Consider the following 19,387-nt stretch of genomic DNA (forward strand, 5'->3'; position numbering starts at 1 on the left):
CCCAATTACGGTGCAGATTCAGCAACTCCACATTGGTCCAAACGGGAGAGTTTTTGCTGCAGGAAGCCATCATGGTCAGCTGGGAAGTTGCGATGTGAGCTCTCCACACCAAGCAAACAAGAAGTGGAATTTCAGAAATTCCCATATTTTAAAGGAGGAAGGGCAGATGGTTGCCTACCTGGCTGCAGGGCAGCAGAGTGGGAACTGGACTAGAGTGGTCAGGATGGGCATTGTGGGATGCCAATTAAAGTGATAAAATGAAGCGCAGTGTCAACACTGGCAATTTGTTGACAAAACTTTTGAACAAAAAGCCCTATGTCTCTCATTGAGGTGGTTTTATTTTGTCAACGAAACTGAGAAATTTTGTCGCCGAAAGTGGCATTGCAGTGTGTACACCTCCGCTTGTTTCATCAACAAAAGTTGCCTTTCGCTGAAAAGAATTGGCAGTGTAGACAAGGCCTTAAAGAGCACACATTGTTTAGCTTATCAAAAAGATTGAGAGGTGACTGGAGTAAAGCATATAAGATCTTCATAGAGGAAAGACATAAAAGGGCTCTTTTATCTAGCGGAGAAAGGCAGAACAAGAACCAATGGGTGGAAGTTAAAGCCAGACAAGTAAAGATTAGAAATAAGGCACAATTTTTTAATAATGATGGCGGTTAGCCATTGGAACAAACTCCCAAGGGTGGTGGTGGATTCTCCATCTCTTGATGTCTTCAAATCCAAATTGGAGGCCTTTTGGAAAGATGCTTTAGTCAAACACAAGTTATTTGGGTCAAAATGGGTAACTGGGTGAAGTTCTTGGCCTGTGATATACAGGAGGTCAGACTAGACAATCTAATGGTCCCTCCAAGCTTTACAATCTATGACGCACACTGCCCTTTCCCAACACAGGCAAGATATAGGTTACGGATTGGACCTGCTTAAGCTAAATGTATTCTTTTATTATGAACAGCTGCTGTGAAGGAACAATTCCTGTAAACCCAGCTCCAAACTATTTTCTCATAAACGGTGTTTGCTGCCCAGGTACGCCCTGTGCCCCATGACTTGGCACACATTGAAAGCAAAATGAGAGGCATTTTGTGTGATACAGTCAACCTGAAACTGCTTTGTAACTAGACGAAAACCATATAAATTCAGAGCTTTCCCATGAAATCCCCAGAAGCCTGATGGAAAGCATAGACATCGGAGGGATCTGCAGGCTCCGAAGGCGGAATAGGCATTTGTCCTTTGACTCAGCAGGCAGCACGAGGTAATGTGGGGTGTGTGCTTGAAATTGGGCTACAGCATTTGACAGCGGAGTTTGTGGTAGTGACAATTGTCACTGAAAAAGCTCTTCAGTTGTTGTTATTTATTTTTCACAGCACCCAAAGCAGGCTGGTCAATTTGCAGAACAGAAAGACAGAAATAGACTCTGGCTCAAAGAGCTAACAGTCTAAGGGCTTGTCTACATGGTACAGCATTAAGCACCAGAGGGGTGTAAATTGTAGAACACTCTATCTAACATGTTAGATAAGTACCTGTCAGGGGTAGTCAGGGTGCACTTATTCCTGCCTCAGAGCAGGTAGCTGGACTAGATGACCTTTCAAGATGCCTTCCAGCCCTACGATTCTATGATTCAGTGATGTCTAGTGGCAGTGAGTTCCTCATGCTAATTATGTTGCTTTAAAATGTATCTCTTTTATCAAGTTTTAATTAGTTGTATTCTAATTTCATTGAGTGGTCCCTTGATCTTGTACTGTGAGAGTGTAAATAGGAACTTCTTATTTACCTTCTCTATCCCATTCATTCTTCTGTGTCCCAGTGTCATTTCCTCCTTATTCTTCTCCTGTCTAAATGAACTATTCAGATGGTGATCAATTATTCTCCACATCCACTGAAGGTAGGACAAGAAGCAATGGGCTGAATCTGCAGCAAAGGAGATTTAGGTTAGATATGAGGGGAAAAATTCTAACTGTTAGGATAGTGAAGCTCTGGTCCAGGCTTCCAAGGGAGGTTGTGGAATCCCCATCATTGGAGGGTTTTAAGAACAAATTGGACAAACACCTGTCAGGGATAGTCTAGGTGTACTATATCCTGCCTCAGTGCAGGGGGCTGGACTTGATGACTTCTCAAGGTTCCTTCCAGCCCTACATTTCTATGATTCAATTTAACACGAGTTATTTCTTGCAGGTCAGACACAGAGGAAAGTGTTTGGACATTAAACCATGGCCAGATCAGCTGACGCCATTGAGATGCCGGCTCTGGGCCGCCCGTTCCAGCTGGGGATGCTGTACGACTGCCGCAGTGACTCTCTCATCCCAGGTAATTCCCCAGCTGTAGCCCCTGAACTCAGGAGTGAGAGGAGGAAAGGGTCACAGTCCAAACCCCTTCATACCTGAGAACGAGCCAAGTGCGCTGTGAGTGGCCCTGGTTATAGTTATTATGGAAACGGCCCAGCACATTCCCCAGGGTCTGAGCTGAAGTAACCGGATGGGGCAGGAGGTACGTGCGTTGGGCTGGTGACCTGCTGCCATTCGTTCTAGATCATGTACAACTAAAACATCTCGTGTGCCTGATTAAATGAAACTACCCGCTGCCCACTTGGGAAGGTTCATTTTCTCCTGATCTTTTCTCAGGGTGGCTGCCCCCTCACAATCCCACCCACCAACCAATAGAGTTTAAACCCTCACTTCCTGGCATTTAAAGTCTGTGTAGGGATGGCCTCTCTCCATCTTGAGGCCACCCCTGCTCCAGCCATCCAACAGTTGCTCTGTGCACAAGGAGGCTAATTTTGGGAGATCACAAATGTCTCGGTGGCTCAGTTGAAGGGAATAGGAGTCTGACTCTTCTCACAGATTCACAGCTATTTAGGCCAGAAGGGAACATCAGATAAACTAGTCTGAACTCCTATTTAGCACAGGCCATGGAATCCCAGCCAGTTGCCTCCTTCCTCCATATTCAGCCCAGGAACTTGTGTTTGACTAAAGTCAGCTTGTGTTTGACTCGGATGCCAGGCAGCCACTTTCTCCCTGACTCTTCTCCAGTCCCCCTGTCCCCTGAGGAGTTCTCCCACCTGATGGTGCACCACTGGAACCTCCAGCCGGACGCTCGCTCTGTCCTATGCATGGCCATGTGCCGGCCTACTTCCCAGTTCCTCGCAGGCCGAGCCTTTAGCAGAGCTCCCTTTGGCACGACAGGAGTCACTAGTGCAGTTGAACAAACATAAGAACGGCCATACTGAGTCAGACCAATAGTCCAGCTATCCCAGTATCTTGTCTTCTGACAGTGGCCAGTGGCAGGTGCTTCAGAAAGAAGAAACATAACAGGGCAATTTTGAGTGCTCCATCCCCTGTCATCCAGTCCCAGCTTCTGGCAGTCAGAGGTCTAGGGGCACCTGAGCATGAATTTGCATCCCTGACCATCTTATCTAAATGGTTCTTGGATCTTTTTTTAACCCAGTTAAACTTTTGGTCTTCACAATATCTCCTAGCAATGAGTTCCACAGGTTGACTGTGCGTTGTGTGAAGAAGTACTTCCTTTTGTTTGTTTTAAACCTGCTGCCTATTCATTTCATTGGGTGAGCCCTAGTTCTTGTGTTATGAGGAGTAAATAACACTTCCTTATCTACTTTATCTACACCAGGCATAGAATCATAGAATATCAGGGTTAGAAGGGACCTCAGGAGGTCATCTAGTCCAACCCCCTCCTCAAAGCAGGACCAACCCCCAACTACATCATCCCAGCCAGGGCTTTGACAAGCCTGACCTTAAAAACCTCTAAGGATGGAGATTCCACAACTTCCCTAGGTAACCCATTCCAGTGCTTCACCACCCTCCTAGTGAAATAGTGTTTCCTAATATCCAACCTAGATCTCCCCCACTGCAACTTGAGACCATTGCTCCTTGTTCTGTCATCTGCTACCACTGAGAACAGCCGAGCTCCATCCTCTTTGGAACCCCTCTTCAGGTAGTTGAAAGCAGGTATCAAATCCCCCCTCATTCTTCTCTTCTGCAGACTAAATAACCCCAGTTCCTTCAGCCTCTCCTCATAAGTCATGTGCCCCAGCCCAATATTGGGCTAGAAGGAGTATTTGTCTGACCAGTGTGGCCATTCTTATGTTTATATAAATTGAAGTCCTCTATGCTCATTTGCCTTTTTTTCCCTACACATCATTGATAGGTTCTTAAGGAGCTGGTCATCCTGTTCCCTAGTGTGATTTGTTGATCCATAGCAGACACCAACTAATATTCTATCTTGTGCTTTATCTGTTAAGACATTGATCCATATGCATTCAAGACCATTTTCTTCTGCATTATCAGTGACTCAGAAACTGGTAATGCCATTTTTGACATAGAGGCTTTACTACTTTACTACAGAATCCCCACCCCAAAGAGCCCACAATCTCAGTAAATGTTGAGAGAGAACAGATAGATACAGCAAACAAACAGGGGAGGAGTAGGATACAGTAACAGCCACAGTCCATCGACTGCCTAGCCGTGGTCAAATGTTTTGCACGAATCATTGCAAAGCAGAGTTTAAAAGGAAGATTCTCGTGGAGGAAAAGGTTTCGGCTTTACAGATTGTTACAGGCAGTAAAGGTGACATGGGAGAAAGCATGAAAATGCTCGTGAGACAACTTGACTAATGGGCACATAGGCACATGTGGGTGCTCCAGGGCTGGAGCACCCGTGGGGAAAAATTAGCGGGTGCTCCACACCCACCGGCAGCCAAGCTCCCACCAGCGCATCTCGCCTGCCAGCAGCCCCCCTGACCAACTCCTCCACCTCCCTCACAGCACTTCCTGCCCACTATGAAACAGCAATTTTGAGGCGCTCAGGACACTCCAGGAGGGAGGGGGAGGAGCAGGGACACGGCACGCTAGGGGGAGGAGGAGGCGGGGAAGAGGTGGGGTGGAGGCAGGGACTTGGGGAAGGGGTGGAATGGGGGTGGGGTTGGGCAGAGCAGGGGTGGGAAGAGGCAGGGTGGGGGTTTGGAGGAAGGGATGGAGTTGGGGTGCAGCCTGCGGTGGTGGGGGGGTCAAGCACTCACTAGCCAGAGGGGAAGTCGGCAGCTATGAATGGGCAATGAAGCCTGGCCTCACTGGCAGAGCAGCGTTGGGGGTTGAGAGCTCAGTAAGTAGGACCCTGCCAAATTCATGGCCATGAAAAATGCATGACGGACCGTGAAATCTGGCTATTGTAGAGGGGTTGCAGTATTGCCACCCTTACTTCTGCGGTGCCTTCAGAGCTGGGCAGCTGGAGAGCAGTGGCTGCTGGCCAGGACCCCAAATCGGAAGGCAGCACCGCCACCAGCAGCAGTGCAGAAGTGAGGGTGGTATGGTATGGGTGGCTCCAGAGGTGATCCTGGCAACTACAAGCCAGTAAGCCTCACTTCAGTACCAGGTAAATTGGTTGAAACTATCGTAAAGAACAAAATTGTCAGACACATAGATGAACATAATTTGTTAGGAAATAGTCAACATGGTTTTTGTAAAGGGAAATCATGCCTCGCCAATCTACTAGAATTCTTTGAGGGGGTCAACAAGCATGCGGACAAAGGAGATCCAGTGGATATAGTGTACTTAGATTTTCAGAAAGCCTTTGACAAGGTCCCTCACCAAAGGCTCTTAAGCAAAATAAGCAGTCATGGGATAAGAGGGAAGGTTCTCTCATGGGTCGGTAACTGGTTAGAAGATAGGATACCAAAGGTATGTCTACACTTACCCGCTGGTTCGGCGGCAAGCAATCGATCTTCTGGGATCGATTTATCCCGTCTTGTCTGGACGCGATAAATCGAACCCAGAAGTGCTCGCCGTAGACTCCGGTAATCCCGCTCGGCGAGAGGAGTACGCGGAGTCGACGGGGGAGCCTGCCTGCCGCGTGTGGACCGCGGTAAGTTCGAACTAAGGTACGTCGACTTCAGCTACGTTATTCACGTAGCTGAAGTTGCGTACCTTAGTTCGAATTGGGGGGTTAGTGTAGACCAGGCCCAAGAGTAGGAATAAATGGTCAGTTTTCAGAATGGAGAGAGGTTAATAGTGGTGTCCCCCAGGGATCTGTACTGGGCCCAGTCCTATTTAACATATTCATAAATGCTCTGGAAAAAGGGGTAAACAGTGAGGTGGCAAAATTTGCAGATGATACAAAACTACTCAAGATAGTTAAGTCCCAGGCAGACTGCAAAGAGCTACAAAAGTATCTCACAAAATTGGGTGACTGGGCAAGAAAATGGCAGATGAAATATAATGTTGATAAATGCAAAGTAATTAGGGTGACCAGATGGGATGAAGAAAATATTGGGACACATGGGGGGGAGAGGGGGAGTCCTGCCGGCGGAGCAAAAAAACAACAACCAGGAGTGCGAAATATTGTGACAAATTGCGTCCCGACCAAACATCGGACGGGACACAGGACAAACGCCTAAATATCAGGACGTCTGGTCACCCTAAAAGTAATGCACATTGGAAAGCATAATCCTAACTATACTTATACAATGATGGGGTCTAAATTAGCTGTTACCACTCAAGAAAGAGATCTTGGAGTCATTGTGGATAGTTCTCTGAAAACACCCACTCAATGTGCAGCGGCAGTCAAAAAAGTGAACAGAATATTGGGAATCAATAAGAAAGGGATAGATAATAGGACAGAAAATATCATCTTGCCTCTATATAAATCCATGGTATGCCCATATCTTGAATACTGCGTGCAGATGTGGTCGCCCCATCTCAAAAAAGATATATTGGAATTGGAAAAGGTTCAGAAAAGGGCAACAAAAATGATTAGGTGTATGGAACGGCTTCCGTATGAGGAGAGATTAATGAGACTGGGACTTTTCAGCTTGGAAAAGAGATTGCTAAGGGGAGATATGATTGAGGTCAATAAAATCATGACAGGTGTAGAGAAAAGAGATAAGGAAGTGTTATTTACTCCTTCTCATAATACAAGAACAGGGGGCCATCAAATGAAATTAATAGGTAGCACCCCCCATTGAAGAGAGCCTTTAAAGGGACAACACCCCTTTCCTTCCAGATAGCTGGACATAGGCTACGTCTACACTACCCGCCTGAATCGGCGGGTAGAAATCAATCTCTCGAGGATCGAATTATCGCGTCTCGTCGGGACGCGACATTCGATCCCCGAATCGGCGCTTGTACTCCACCCGGGCAGGTAGGAGTAAGTGCCGTCGACGGGGGAGCCGTGGAGGTCGATTTGCCACCGTCCTCACGGCGGGGTAAGTCGGGTCCGATACATCGAATTCAGCTACGCTATTTGCGTAGCTGAATTTGCGTATCTTAAACCCCCCCCCCCCCCCCCGCCCCCGTAGTGAGGACATAGCCATAGAGTTTCCCTTTCTTTACTTCTGACTATCTGATGAACTAGTTTTAAGAGAACTCTCCAGTAAAATCAGTACCTTAGTATGATATAAAATCCTTTGTTATGCCTAAAATCTTTGGAAACATATTTTTTAAAGTTGATGAAATTTCATGAACATGTGTATTGTTATGGAGATCCCACACAGTAAATTATTGTCCCTTTTTCTAAAAGCAGTGAACATTGTTATGAACACACTAACCCTCTGTGACTGATTAATTTAAAATAATGTCTTTGTTTCAGTGAGTGAAATATGTAGTAATCTGGACTGATTACTTTATGAAGGTTTAAGAGTACATTTAAATATAAAATCAGCTTAGAAATACTGATTAAGAAAATGTAAAACAGAGAAGAGCAGCATCATGTATTCCATATTTAATGTTGTATTCAGCAGGACAGCTGACTCACCCTTACTACAAAGTTTTTGCAAATAAATCTCTGTCAAACTTCAGGGCATATCAAAAAACCTGTGACGGGCATTTTTTATTCCCAAGTTTAGTGCTTTTAATTAGGTACCTTCTGCATGTCCGTTCTGCATGAGGGAGAGGGTACGGGGGTCTCTTTGGGGAACTGTGACTCTCCACCACCGTGAGGCAGGCCGGGCGTCTTGTTATCCTTTGCTGCCTCGTCCCTCCCCCCACCGCCAGGCTGTGAGCCCGGGCTGCAGTTGGGCACAGGGGCACCAGTTTAATAATACTGCGTAGGGCCCCATAAATCCTAAGGACAGCCCTGCCAAAGAGGATGGAGCTCGGCTGTTCTCAGTGGTGGCAGATGACAGAACAAGGAGCAATGGTCTCAAGTTGCAGTGGGGGAGGTCTAGGTTGGATATTAGGAAACACTTTTTCACTAGGAGGGTGGTGAAGCACGGGAATGGGTTATCTAGGGAGGTGGTGGAATCGCCTTCCTTAGAGGTTTTTAAGGCCCGGCTTGACAAGGCCCTGGCTGGGATGATTTAGTTGGTGTTGGTCTCTTCCAACCCTAATCTTCTATGATTCTCTGATTCTATACTGGCCCTCTACTTCCCTGCTTGGCCAAGGTCTCTCCCAGGCGTTTTTATCTGGAGAGCTTTCTCCCACTCTCTCCTGCTTTTTCACATTTTTCCCTGCTGACTCAGAGCCCTGCCAAGCCTTTGTGCTCCCTGCAGTATCTACACATAGCACAATCTCTCCTGGGCTTCCCCCCTTCACTGCAATTTACTGCTCTTTTTATCCTGAGATCACCTGATTCAACCCAGGTGTGGCTTGTCCTGTAATCAGGGCTGACTTAGCCCCAGTATCTTCAGCCCATGGGGCAAGATACCCTGTTACAAAGGCCATATGCAAGTGCACTGATTGCACATTCGTTAATCCAGACCTGGCTACCCACCCATAGTTTTCAAAGTAGATTGTTAAAATGGAGTGTTCATTTGTGCAAAGCCAACCTGAATACTAAGTACCAGGGGGTTCGTGTCAGGGAAAAGGAGGCAGGCCAAAGAAGGAATTTTGTGGGGCCTCCATCAGAAGTTGATGGAGAGAGAAGGACACACAGAATGAAAGGCTGAAGGAATGGTGAACGAAGTAGGAAGAGAACCAGACCAAGAAGTATTTAAAAAAAGCAAGACGACAGGATTTCAAGAAGAGCATGGTCAGTGGTGTCAGTAGAAGCTAACAGGTCAAGGAGGATGAGGATGAAGCACAGGCCCTGAGCCTTGGCCAGGAAGAAGTCATTAGAGACTTTGGTAAGAGCTGTTCAAGTGGAGTCCAGGGGCAGAAGTTAGACTGGAGAGAGTCTAGGATGCAGCTGGAAAAGAGGAACTCCAGACAGAGGTTGTAGACATCACATTCAATCAGCGGACGAACAAAAAAATATTGGGTGATAGTTGGAGATGCAGGTGGGGTCACGGTAAGTTTTATTATGGGAGACACTAAGGTGTGCTTGTACTGTGAGTGGGATGAACCAAGGGACAGGGAGAGCAGGCAGATGAAGGAGGAGGTAAGATTGGAGCCGAGGCAGGAGGTGGGATGGGAAGGGGCTGCTGGAGTCACTGGAGAAATTTGAGGAGGAGAGCATGTAAGAGACCTTGGCGCTGGTGATGGCAGAAAAAGGTACAGGGAAGGGAGGCAGAGGTGCTATCAGATTTTGTCAATTTTTCTTTGAAAAAGCAAATCCTGAATGGAGAGTTATGGGGGGGGGGCAAAAGAGGGGAGGGTTTAAGGAGAGAATCAAAGGTCCTAAATAGCCATCTGGAGATATGGATGTGGAATCTGATGAGGATGCTGAAGCAGTGCTCCTTGGCTAGGCATACGGCAGAGCTGTAGAAAGAGAAATGACATTTGTAGTGGAGGAGGTCAACCTGGCAGTGGGACTTCTGCCAGAGGACTTGGCTGGAGCAAAGACGTGGAATTTTTGTTAAATTAACATGTTTATTACAAAAGTGCCTAATTTCCAACCAAGAGTGAGGTCACACTGTGTGTGTACAGTGCTGAGTGCAGAGTGGCATGATCCCTGCCTCAAAGACAGAACAGACACCGGTTGAGGTAAGGGGCATAACATACCAACAGAGTGAGCAATACGATGGCCACAAACAACATGTTAGCTCCACAGTTATCCTCCCACCTCCAAGGTTGGTTGGGTAGACCTTGAGATAGGAGAGAGGGTCAAATGGGCCAAGTGTGGAGCAGAGAGCATCAGTGGCTAAGACAATGGAGGAGAGGGACGAAAGGGCAGGATGGAGGGGACTTAGAGCAGAGGTAGGGTGACCAGACAGCAAATGTGAAAAATCGGGAGAGCGGGTTGGGGGGTAATAGGAGCCTATATAAGAAAAAGCCACAAATACCAGGTCTGTCCCTATAAAATTGGGACATCTGGTCATCCTAAGCAGAGGAGATGTTGAGGGATTGGATGTTATGAAGGGATTGGGTAGTGAGGGGAGGGAAAGAGGGAAAGCTAGCAACACTGAAGGAGACATGGTGGTTGTCAGGCAGGAAATTTTGTGATGGAGACCAAATACAAGGACCGCTCTAGGGTTGTAGGTCAAATAAGGAAGTGAAAGTGAGGAGAAGGGAGGCGGCAGGGGGTAGGCGGGATCAGAAAGGAATTGCATCTGCATGAAGGTCTGAACTGTGCAATCTTTCCCCACTCTAACACCCCTGATAGCTGGGGTGGCCACTGGGAATCAGATACCCACTACACCTCACTTTTTCTTCATATTAATCAAAATGTAAGCGCATGTCACCCCCTACGGTTTCACTGAAATTGCACACTCACTGGAAATGTCTTCCTCGGCATCATGCTCATCCACGATGCTCTCCAGCCACTGGCTGGACTGCTCCGGGGTTAAAAATAGCTCCTGGCTCTTGGGCAGAATGGATCACCCGCTCACCTGTCTCCCATTCTCCTCCTCCTCTTCTTCGTCCAAAACCCCCTCCTTGTTGTTGCATGGGGTGGCCCAGGACTCAGATTCCTGGAAGGTATTCACTCTACTTTGGGGGGTAGTGATGAGATCAACAGTAAGAATCACATGCAGCTCATGGTAGAAGCGGCATGTCTGCAGTGCAGAACCAAAATGACTGTTCACCTCGCTTGTCTTCTGTCCATGTTTCTCCGGCTGGTTCAGAGCTGTGCCTGCACAGACTTTTCACCCTGCAGACCAACAAGATTTAACACATCCTGTGTACTCCAGGCTGGAGCGTGTTTGGGTCATTGAGTCGCCATGATCAGCTGGGCTGGCAAACTCTCCATGCTGATCAAACAGGAAATGGGAATTCAGAAGTTCCTGGGACTTTAACGGGGAAGGGATGTTTCCTGTGTACCTGGCTGCTGTGCTGCGGAGTTGGAAACGATCTCCAGAGCAATCACAGCAGAGCATTGTGGGACACCTCCTGGAGGCCAATCCAGTTGATTTAAACAATGCTGTGTCTACACTGCCTCTCTGTCAACCTATCAACATTGAATTAAGCACTACACCTCTCACGGGGGTGGAGTAATTCAGTCGATGTTACAAGTGATTTGGGTCGTGGAAGGTACCTGGTAGTGTAGATGCATACGTTATTAGATCAACATAAGGCGGCTTCCGTTGACCTAACTCTGTAGTGTAGACCAGGCCTAAGTAAAGAGGAGCAGGGATCAAACAAAAAAGAGCTCGATTCTTGTTTGCAGAACAATGATCCTACGAAGCATAACAAATATAGGTCTACGCAAAATTCCAAAATATACAATACTGTTAAAATTTGCTTTTGTTTCTCTCTCTCTGACTGTAGGGTTTCTCTGTATGTCAACATATTTACAATTAAGTGTGCCTGACTAACCCCCGCCCCCCAACATACACACATTGCTACACCCTTGTTAAGTAAGGCCTCTAGTCTAGGTGCTGTCATCAGAGAAAATAACAATAAATAATTCCTCTCAGATAGGGGCATCCCTAGATGAGCAACTCCCCTTTGCAGGGATGTGGCTGGGGGAGGAAATGGCATCGCTGGAGTTTTGCTGAACTCTGGCTATCATTGGCTGCTCTAATTTACATGGGGAGCTGAATTACCCCCTGGAAGCCCCTAAAATTGAAGCACCAAAAGATGGCATAAGAATCTTGGTCCTTTTCTCCCCTCTGCTCACTTGGGTGAGTGTAGTTCAACTGGGTCCAAGAATCTGAAATTGACTAATTATTTAAAGGGGGAGAGTATATCTAAAACAGCGTAAAAAAAATACATTCAGCTTGCCTGGTCTCAGTCCAAAGTAAAGTTCAGTAAGAGAAAGACAAACAGGGTTATAATGAAAATGAGGTTCCAACCTTAGCTATGGCATTTGCTAACAAGAATTCTGTAGCTCTGACCAGCGATGGCCTCAGTGGAAGAACTATTCCCCAGGGCAGCAGAAATTGAATCTTCCAAGAGTAGAAACCCAAACCAAAGGCAACGAAAAATGTAAGAGGGGCATTGAGGGTGTAGTTTCTGCCTTAGAGTTGCAAAGGGATCTCATAAAACTGGGTAACAAAATGGCAGATGAAATGTAATGTTGATAACTGCAAGGTAATGCACATTGGAAAAGAATCCCAAGTATACATATAAAATGATGGGGTCTAAATTAGCTGTTATCACGCAAGAACAATGGATAGTTCTCTGAAAACATCCACTCAATGTGCAGTGGCAGTCAGAAAAGCGAACAGAATGTTAGGAGCCATTAGGAAAGGGATAGATAATAAGACAGAAAATATTCTTATGGCCCTATATAAATCCATGGTACAGGAAGGTGATTAGGGATGTAGTTCAGCCTTGATTTGGCATGTTTATATGTTACCAGATCAGCTTGTTTATCTGATGTCCTTCACTTGTTCTTCTTTCATCTCAGAAATTACAAACAATTAAATCATGGATAGACTCTGCATCCTATGTGTATATTTGTTACGTTACCATGTGTTTGTCTCCAATATTCCAGGGATCACACTGTGGGGCCTGGAACAGCTTCGCATGGAAGTAAACACAAAACCACAACGTAGGACAGAATTAGAGATCATCGCATCTGACACCATTGAAGCCAAAGCCAATGCCCTCAATGTCACAGCATCGCTGAAGGCCAGTTTCCTGGGGGGGTTGGTTGAAGTAAGTGGATCTGCCAAATACTTAAATGACACCAAAAAATCTAAACATCAGATCAGAGTCACTCTCCAGTACTCTGCCATAGCCAGGTTTGAGCATCTAACTATGAGCCATTTAGGAGCAGAGAATGTCTCTTACCCTGCTGTGTTTGACCAAGGCACGGCCACCCACGTGGTCACAGCTGTGCTGTACGGGGCTCAGGCTTTTTTTGTCTTCAATCAGGAAGTCTCTTCATCCTTGAATGTACAAGAGATACAGGAAAAACTCCAGGTTATGATTAAAAAGATACCCCAGGTTTCCATCGAAGGGGAAAGAGCTCTCAAAATGGATGACAGGGATAAAGAACAAGCTGAGAAACTTAGTTGTACGTTTTATGGTGATTTTGGTCTTGAGAACAATCCAGTTACTTACCTAGATGCCATGAAAACATACTCCACCCTCCCCCAGCTGCTGGGTGCCAGCGGGGAGAAAGCCGTACCAGTGAGAGTCTGGCTGTACCCGCTGACCAAGCTGGATTCCAGAGCTGCTCAGCTGGTGCGTGAGATCAGCATAGAACTGATCTTTGATGTTCAAACCTCCCTGGAGCAACTGACAGAATTAGACATGCGATGCAATGACGCATTGAAGAATCCAATTGCCTCAACCTTCCCCGAAATCAAGAGGAAAATCCAGAAATTCAGAGATCTGTGTAAGCAACACAAACAGACTTTCCAGAAACAACTAGCAAGACTCTTACCCTCCATCCGTGGAGGTGGAGAAGAGGAAGGGGCCCTGGTGGACATTTTAACTTGCAAAAAACAGTCACCGTTCAATATCCAGCAACTCAACGAATTTCTGGATAAAAAGGAACGAGAAATGAATTTTGTCAATTCCTATCTTTCTGCCCTAAAGGATGTGGAAGTAGTGTCCTCCCAGAATAAACTGGATGAAATAGTACTTGACCCCATGAATGACTTTGTCGTTGCCTTTATGTTCACTTCATTACATGAAGAGGAACCATATTTATCAGATTTAATACTTTGGCTTCAGACCCAGTTTATGAAGAATACCCAAGATCCTGCATCAGCCAGTTCTGTCAGTGAGAAATCCAAACTGTGGTTTGAATACAAAGAGAGAAATCAAAAAGCCCGAAAATCTGCAAAATCCATTTCAGACTTTGCCCGGGTCAATAAATCTAATGGGAAAACACGATTCATTGTGGCCTCTGTCCCAGATGAGGACAATCCAGGCACTTCAATTTACCTCTATGAAAATGGAGACCTGGTCAGCACTAACTATGAACCTCCATCAAAACCTCTTTCTCTCCTGATAGATGGAGTCAGACATGACTGTGTGCAGCTCATGTTTAAATCAGCAGCCTTTGGAAGGGATGAAATATCCTGCTATCGGGTGGAGTACAGAATTGTAGGGCAAGAGAACTGGACAGCTGTGGATACAAATAATAAACAAGAGACCTTCACAGTAATGGGGCTCTGTCCAAACACTGAGTACCAGTTCCGATACGCTGCAGTGAGCAAATCAGGGCTCAATGTGAGCAGTGACGTGAGTCATCCTGTGAAGACTCATCCTACCAGCCCACCTGGGAAGCCAGAAAAAGCCAATGTAGAATCATCAGCCATCGCCCTCACCTGGGAGAGTCCAAGGGTCATTGGAGATGGAGTCAGTATAAGGGAGTATAAGGTGGAATATAAAGAGGAAGCTGGAGGTGAAAGTCATGAGGGGAAAGAGAAATGGCTGGAACGAAGGACAGGAATGAGAACCGAGTTCTGTAAAATTGATGGATTGAGGCCTCAGATGCCCCACCGATTCCGAGTGTCAGCTGTGTATGCAGACGGGACTGTGAGTCACCCAGGTGAGGAGGTATCAATTTCCACATCAGGAGAAGAATTAAAGACACTAGTACAAGATTTCTTCAAGAAGAGCACTCTGATAGAAAAAGGGCAGCCCTCAGTGTATGCACTTCCAATAGAGAAGGCGGTGTTTGGTTCTAATGCAACATATCTAAAGTATAGACTGGGGAAAGAGAACCGACAGATCCCTAACAAAGTCATTATGGTGATGGGAGAAACTGGGTCAGGAAAAACTACTCTCATCAATGGGATGATCAGTTATGTCCTGGGTATGCAATGGGAAGATGAATTCAGATTCAAACTAATCCATGAGACTGCAAAGAGAAGCCAAGCTGAGAGCCAGACATCTGAAGTGACAGCCTATGAAGTTAATTACAAAAAGGGTTTCAAAGTCCCCTACTCCCTGACTATAATAGACACCCCGGGATTTGGTGACACCAGAGGGATAGAGCAAGACAAAGAGGTAACAAGGCAGATCCGAGAGTTTTTCTCCACCCCAGGGGCCATTGATCACATAGATGCCGTCTGTGTCGTAGTTCAGGCCTCACTAGCTCGTTTGACACATGCCCAGAAGTACGTGTTTGACTCAGTGCTCTCTATCTTTGGGAAGGATATAAAAGACAATATACAAATCCTGATCACCTTCGCAGATGGACAGACGCCCCCTGTTATAGAGGCCATTAATACAGCTGATGTCCCTTGTGCTAAAGATGCTGATGACATCCCTGTTCATTTCAAATTCAATAACTCCGCACTCTTTGCCTGTAATGCTGGAGCTGACAAGGGCAGTTTTAATTCTGATGAAATGTTCTGGAAAATGGGAGCCATGAGCATGAAGACATTTTTTGAATCCTTAGTTAAATTAGAAACCAGAAGTTTAACATTAACGCAGGAAGTTCTCAGAGAGCGGAAGGAGCTGGAGACGGCCGTGGAAGGGCTGCAGCCACAAATCAAAGCTGGTCTGATGAAGCTAGAAGAACTGAGAAAGACACAGGAAGCTCTGGAACAGCATAAGGGTGATATGGAGGCCAGTAAAGACTTTGAGTATGAGGTGGAGATATCAGTGTCAGTGCAGAAGGACATCTCTGGTACAGGTAACTACATAACAAACTGCCAGCAGTGTCACTATACGTGTCACTACCCCTGTAAAATCCCTAATGATGATGGTAAGCGTGGGTGTGCAGCTATAGATAGGAATACAGGATATTGCACAGTTTGCCCTGGTAAATGTTTCTGGAATGTTCATTTCAATCAAAAGTACAGGTGGGAATATAAGGTAGTAAAAGAGAAACAGACCTATGCACACCTGAAAGAAAAGTATGAGAAGGCATCTGGTGAGGTGTTATCGACACAGAATTTAGTCGAGAAGCTGTCTCAGGAATACGCTGCAGTGCAAGAGATATTAATAGAGCTTATTGATAAATCATCTCGCAGCCTCCAACATCTGCAAGCAATTGCTTTGAAACCCAACCCGCTGTCCACTCCGGAATACATTGACCTGATGATCATGTCGGAACAACAGGAACAAAAGCCCGGGTACCAAGAAAGAATAAAATCACTTCAGGGTGTGAGGGAAGTAGCTGAAATAATAAGAAAGATTGCCAATAATGAGGCCTTGCTGCCAGAAGAGGAGGATATGCACAAGAGGCGTGTAACGGGATTCACTCACCACTCTGGTGTCTCCTCGCGGCCGACACGGGAACCAGCTCCGGGAGCCAGTGTGCCCTGCTCTGGTGATGCTCCTCCTGTCACCTCTTCTGCTCCTGAACCCGTGTCCCTCCAAGGATCCCGGTGTCATGTTCAGTGACACAGCCCTCCAGCCATGCCACACTCTGTGCTCCCCCTTCTGGAGGACGTCTCTACAGTCCCTGTCCAGCCACTTCTCTCAGTGGTGATTGCAGTCTACTGTCTAGCCACTTCCCCAGTGGTGGTGGGACCCTGCAGAAGGCCGCTGCTTGCTGTGCATATTCAGGAACTGTTCCTGAGCAACCAAATCACACATTTTTTAAAGGCCTGTAATGCCTTTTCCCCTCACCCACTTGTCTAGTAAATCTCTCATTTCATTTACATAAGCCACATTACTTAATCCAGCTCCCCTCTTAAGGCTCCTGAATTTTATCCTGTAGATTTCAGGTGTAATCTGAAACTGTTTTAAAACCAATTCCTTAGATTTACCATAGTTTGAAGCATCAGCAATAGTTATCTTATTGAATAAGTCCAGAGCTCTCCCCGTCGATTTTGCAACAAAAGTAGTCATCTTTTGATCCTCAGAAATCGCATGGAGAGTGCACAGTCTCTCAAAGGTGATGAATACTCGGCAATATCACTGGATTCATCGTACGGTGGGCATAACCGTTCCCATTTATGGATTTTTGGGGAAGTGGAGCCAGCTGCTGGAGGGTTCCGTCTCTTCCACTCCATCACCTCCAGTTCATGCTGCCTCTCTCTTTCCTTCTCCTCCTGAGCAACTTGCTGGGCTAACCTCTGGCTTCAATTTCTTTGTCTTTTAAATCCAGTGCTTGCTGGGGTGCAGCCCTCTCCTGGGCCACCTTCTCATCAATCTCCATTCGTCTTAATTCCATCTGCCTTTTGTGTTCCCTTTCCTTTTCTTCTATCTAGCTTCTGTGAAGTTCAAGTTTCTTTTGCACTTCACTGTCACTCATTTTGCTTACTTTTCTGTCCCTATTTCACTTACCCAAAATAAGCAAACAGAAAATAACAACCAGTAACCACCTTGTCTGTTCTCCAGCCAGTACACTTAAAACTCACTTAAAATCACTACCAGTGTCTCAAAGCAATCAGTTGTGCACAGATCCTGCTCGACTACACCATTGTGATGGGTTGGGTCACACAAACTCCCTCAAGACTGTCACTAGATGTGCTGGGATACCATTGAGAAGAAACCCCTCTGCCAGAAAAGGGTTCACACCACTCCTGTCTGTCTGTGCTGGACACACCAGTCGGCATGCAGCACAGACCAAGAGGTTGGGTCACGTACCCCTGCAGTTCACAGAAACTGAGATTCACTCCGTTTAAGGGCTTCTCAGTTAACAGGGACTTTCCCAGCACCCAGTATTCAGTCCTTCTGGGAGCCTAAACCCCAAATAAATCCATTTTACTCTATATAAAGCTTATACAGGGTAAATTCATAAATTGTTTGCCCTCTATAACACTGATAGAGAGATATGCACCGCTGTTTGTTCCCCCAGGTATTAATCACTCACTCTGTGTTTATTAATAAACAAAAGTGATTTTATTAAGTATAAAAAGTAGGATTTAAGTGGTTTGAAGTAATAACAGACAGAACAAAGTAAGTTACTAAGTAAAATAAATCAAAATACGCAAGGCTAACTTAATACACTGAGGATCTAGTTATAGGTAATATCTCACCCTCAAAGATGTTCCAATAAACATGCTTCACAGACTGGATTCTTTCCTAGCCTGGGCCCAATCCTTTCCCCTGGTACAGTCCTTGTTAGTTCCAGCTTACATCTCAGGTGATAAACAGGGGCATTCTCCTGACTGGCAGCATCTTAAGCCAGCTGAAGACAAAATGGAGGGGCTTCCAAGGCCTTTTATATACTCTCTCTTGTGGGTGGAAACCCCTTTGTTCTTCTGTTAAAATCACAGCAGCAAGATGGAGTTTGTAGCCACCTGGGCAAGTCACATGTCCATGAATGAATCAGCTTTTTGCAGGCCAATGCCATTGTTTACCTGTTAGCTCAGCAGATGTGGATTGGCGTCTCCCAAAATCCATTGTTAGTCAAGTACTTCCAGTTACTTGAATAGTCCCTTCACAATAGGTTGGACAAACCTCCCTTATGTGTTTCCCACAGCAAACATTTCAAATACAAGCATAGAGCCAACGCTCATAACTTCAGATATAAAAATGATACATGCATACAAATAGGATGAATATATTCAATAGATCATAACCTTTGCAAAGATATGTTAAATGGCATATTTAGCATAATGCATATTTCAGTTATGTCATATTTATATTCATCAGCATATTTTCATAAAGCATGTGGAGTGCAACGTCACACCTTTACTCTTCAAAGGCTTTAACTGCTTTCCTTTCTTATCCTGTGCCTTTAGTAACAGGTTTTGAATGGTGATAACTTGACCTGAAACCCCAGATCACATTTAATTGTTTAATGTTCAAACCCTTGTTCCCTTTTACATGAACAGTTATTCTCTTGGCTGCCTGAGACCGCCACTTATTGAAGCCACAGGGTTCCATGGGAAATGATTTCAAATCATTTGAAGGAAGGATATTTTGTCTTTAATTAAATAGAAAAGTTAGAGCCTGATTCTGCATTTCTTGCGCGCCCCCCCTCCCCCAAATTGCCACCAGCTTCAGTGGGATTTGGGGGGACCCAATGGAATATAGGATTAACTTTATATAAATGCGTTTGCATGAACTTTACAGCACCTTGTACACTATTGGTGCTATAAAATAACATCGAAAACAAACAAAAAACCCTCATATCTGAGCATTGTCCTTGTAGGGACAAGTCCTTCCCTAACTGCACAGGAGATTTGGACACAACTAACTTCGGAAATCTCTCCCTGGTGGTTATGTGTAAAGTTATTTAATCTGCACATTTTCACT

At 45.7% G+C, this 19,387-nt stretch overlaps 1 protein-coding gene across 1 annotated transcript; it reads left to right on the forward strand.

Moving 5' to 3' along the window:
* Positions 1-2,207: 2,207 nt before the first annotated feature.
* Positions 2,208-16,579, forward strand: LOC112125810. The gene is made up of 2 exons (XM_024224184.1): positions 2,208-2,304; positions 12,762-16,579. The coding sequence occupies exons 1-2, from the start codon at positions 2,208-2,210 to the stop codon at positions 16,577-16,579; spliced, it is 3,915 nt and encodes a 1,304-aa protein (XP_024079952.1).
* The last annotated feature ends 2,808 nt before the right edge of the window (positions 16,580-19,387 follow it).

This window comes from Terrapene carolina, unplaced genomic scaffold (assembly GCF_002925995.2).
Source record: "Terrapene carolina triunguis isolate 2854851 unplaced genomic scaffold, T_m_triunguis-2.0 Scaffold246, whole genome shotgun sequence".
Taxonomy (NCBI): Eukaryota; Metazoa; Chordata; order Testudines; family Emydidae; genus Terrapene; species Terrapene triunguis.